A 1,747-nucleotide genomic window follows, 5' to 3' on the forward strand; every position below is an offset into this window, starting at 1 on the left:
TATCTCAACATCCTCCTTATGTGATTGAAGCTCCTGCTAGCAAAGTTCTATGAAGGGAGGCTGGGTCTTTATCTTAGCATCCCAAGTACTAACACAGGGTGTTCCTAAAGGCATATGTTCAATTAAATTTGGGGAATAGGCAATTATGTGTGAAAGAGATCTAACGGGCTAAGATTTACTATAACCTGCATCCTTTAATAAGCTAAGCATACAGAGGTATAAAACAATTTTACAAAAGAAAAGATGGAAAGAAGAAAGGAGAATCAAGGTGGATGATATTTTATTTTTTTCTATTATTCCAACAAATTTACTGTGGGATTCTTTCCCATGTGCATGCAAGATTCTATCATGATGTCATATATTTTGTTCATGACAAAGTTAATCCTCATATTTTACTAGCTGTGGAGACACTGGTGGAGCAAGCCATGGAACATTTCCGGCACTTGGTACCAGTGCCATTCCTGGCTGCCCATTTGGCTTTCACTCTTTCTAACTCCTCTCTCAGAGCTTCATCATATTGTAATGGGAAGTCAGTTGGATCCTTTTCATTGAGCTTGGCCCAAAATTCCAGGACCTTCATCTTGGTTGTTTCTGTGTAAGCTCTGGGGCCCCAGAGGAACTCGTAGGATGGAGGATCAGTGTTGGGCACCTGGCGGTACTCCAGGTACTCTAGCTTCACTAGATCTTTGGTGATAAGCTTCCTAGGTTCCCCATACATGTAGTGTCTCCTCCCAGAGAACACTCGCATGGAATTCAGGAAGTCCCAGACCTCTTCCTCACTGGCACAGTTGCCATTTATGAAGACCACACCCAGGACATTCATCAGGAGACCAGTCTTGGGTAACCCCCTGCCAGGACGCACCCTCCCCTTATTGGGGAGTTTCAGTTTGCTGACAAGTTCATAGGCCGGTTTGATTGTGTCCGCTACCTTCAGCTCAACTGCAAAGAGTTCCTCAAGACTCGCACAGGCTCTCTTGAAAATCTCTGGAAATTGGCGACGGTACTTTCGGTCAATAATATTTACCATGTCTTCCTGAAGAATGAGCTGCTTCACTCTATACTTGTACAAAACAAACTTCTGCAACATCTTCACCTCCACAATCAGAGGATCACGATCACGGCATGTGTTCTCTAGAGATAGGACCTCAGAGGAATATGAATGCTCCTCATCTTGACTCTTCGCAGATTTTGTGTGTAAAGCATCTGAAGAGGTAATAGAGGTAGTTGGAACTCTGCAAGATGCCTGGGAAGTATGAGTTGGATCACTAGCTGATGAGCTCTTGGGATTACTCTTCACACCAGAAGATGAGAAGGAGGGAGGTTTTTCTGTTGTGGCAGCTGCCTGCAACATCTTGCAGCTATCATCTCCATCTTGGGAAGCTTGTTGATTCTGCTTTTTGCAGTTCTTACTCTTGTGCCTCCGAGGCATGCTGACTATGGTCAGAGAAATTGGTCAGGAGGGTATTAGAAGGATAGGTAATGAGAGTCCCTGGTGGATGAAGGTCAAGAGTGTATGAGCACCTTTGGCATAGGAATAGCACCTTGATTGTAAGGAAGTCTGTATTTGCAGTTCTCCCCAAGGGCACCTATCTAAAAACCCTCAGGGTTCCAGATCTAATCATCTTGAGCTTTGGGTAAACTTTAGGCTGCATCCTGCCAGTCCTACCTCAAGCACACTGAGGTAACAGTAGGGGCTGGTAGTCTTGGAGTTTGAGGAGTCTGTTATTTCATATTCAAGGACATCATT

General features: G+C 44.3%; 1 protein-coding gene across 1 annotated transcript; it reads right to left on the reverse strand.

The window, feature by feature from the left end:
- Positions 1-385: 385 nt before the first annotated feature.
- Positions 386-1,429, reverse strand: LOC132224327 (melanoma-associated antigen B3-like). The gene has a single exon (XM_059679453.1). It carries the CDS (start codon positions 1,427-1,429, stop codon positions 386-388), a length of 1,044 nt encoding a protein of 347 aa, XP_059535436.1.
- Positions 1,430-1,747: the final 318 nt, after the last annotated feature.

The sequence above is a fragment of the Myotis daubentonii genome, chromosome X (genome assembly GCF_963259705.1).
Source record: "Myotis daubentonii chromosome X, mMyoDau2.1, whole genome shotgun sequence".
Classification (NCBI taxonomy): domain Eukaryota; kingdom Metazoa; phylum Chordata; class Mammalia; order Chiroptera; family Vespertilionidae; genus Myotis; species Myotis daubentonii.

Excerpts from the sequence above, each read along its gene's own strand:
- LOC132224327 (XM_059679453.1), bottom strand. The coding sequence starts at position 1,429 with ATGCCTCGGAGGCACAAGAGTAAGAACTGCAAAAAGCAGAATCAACAA.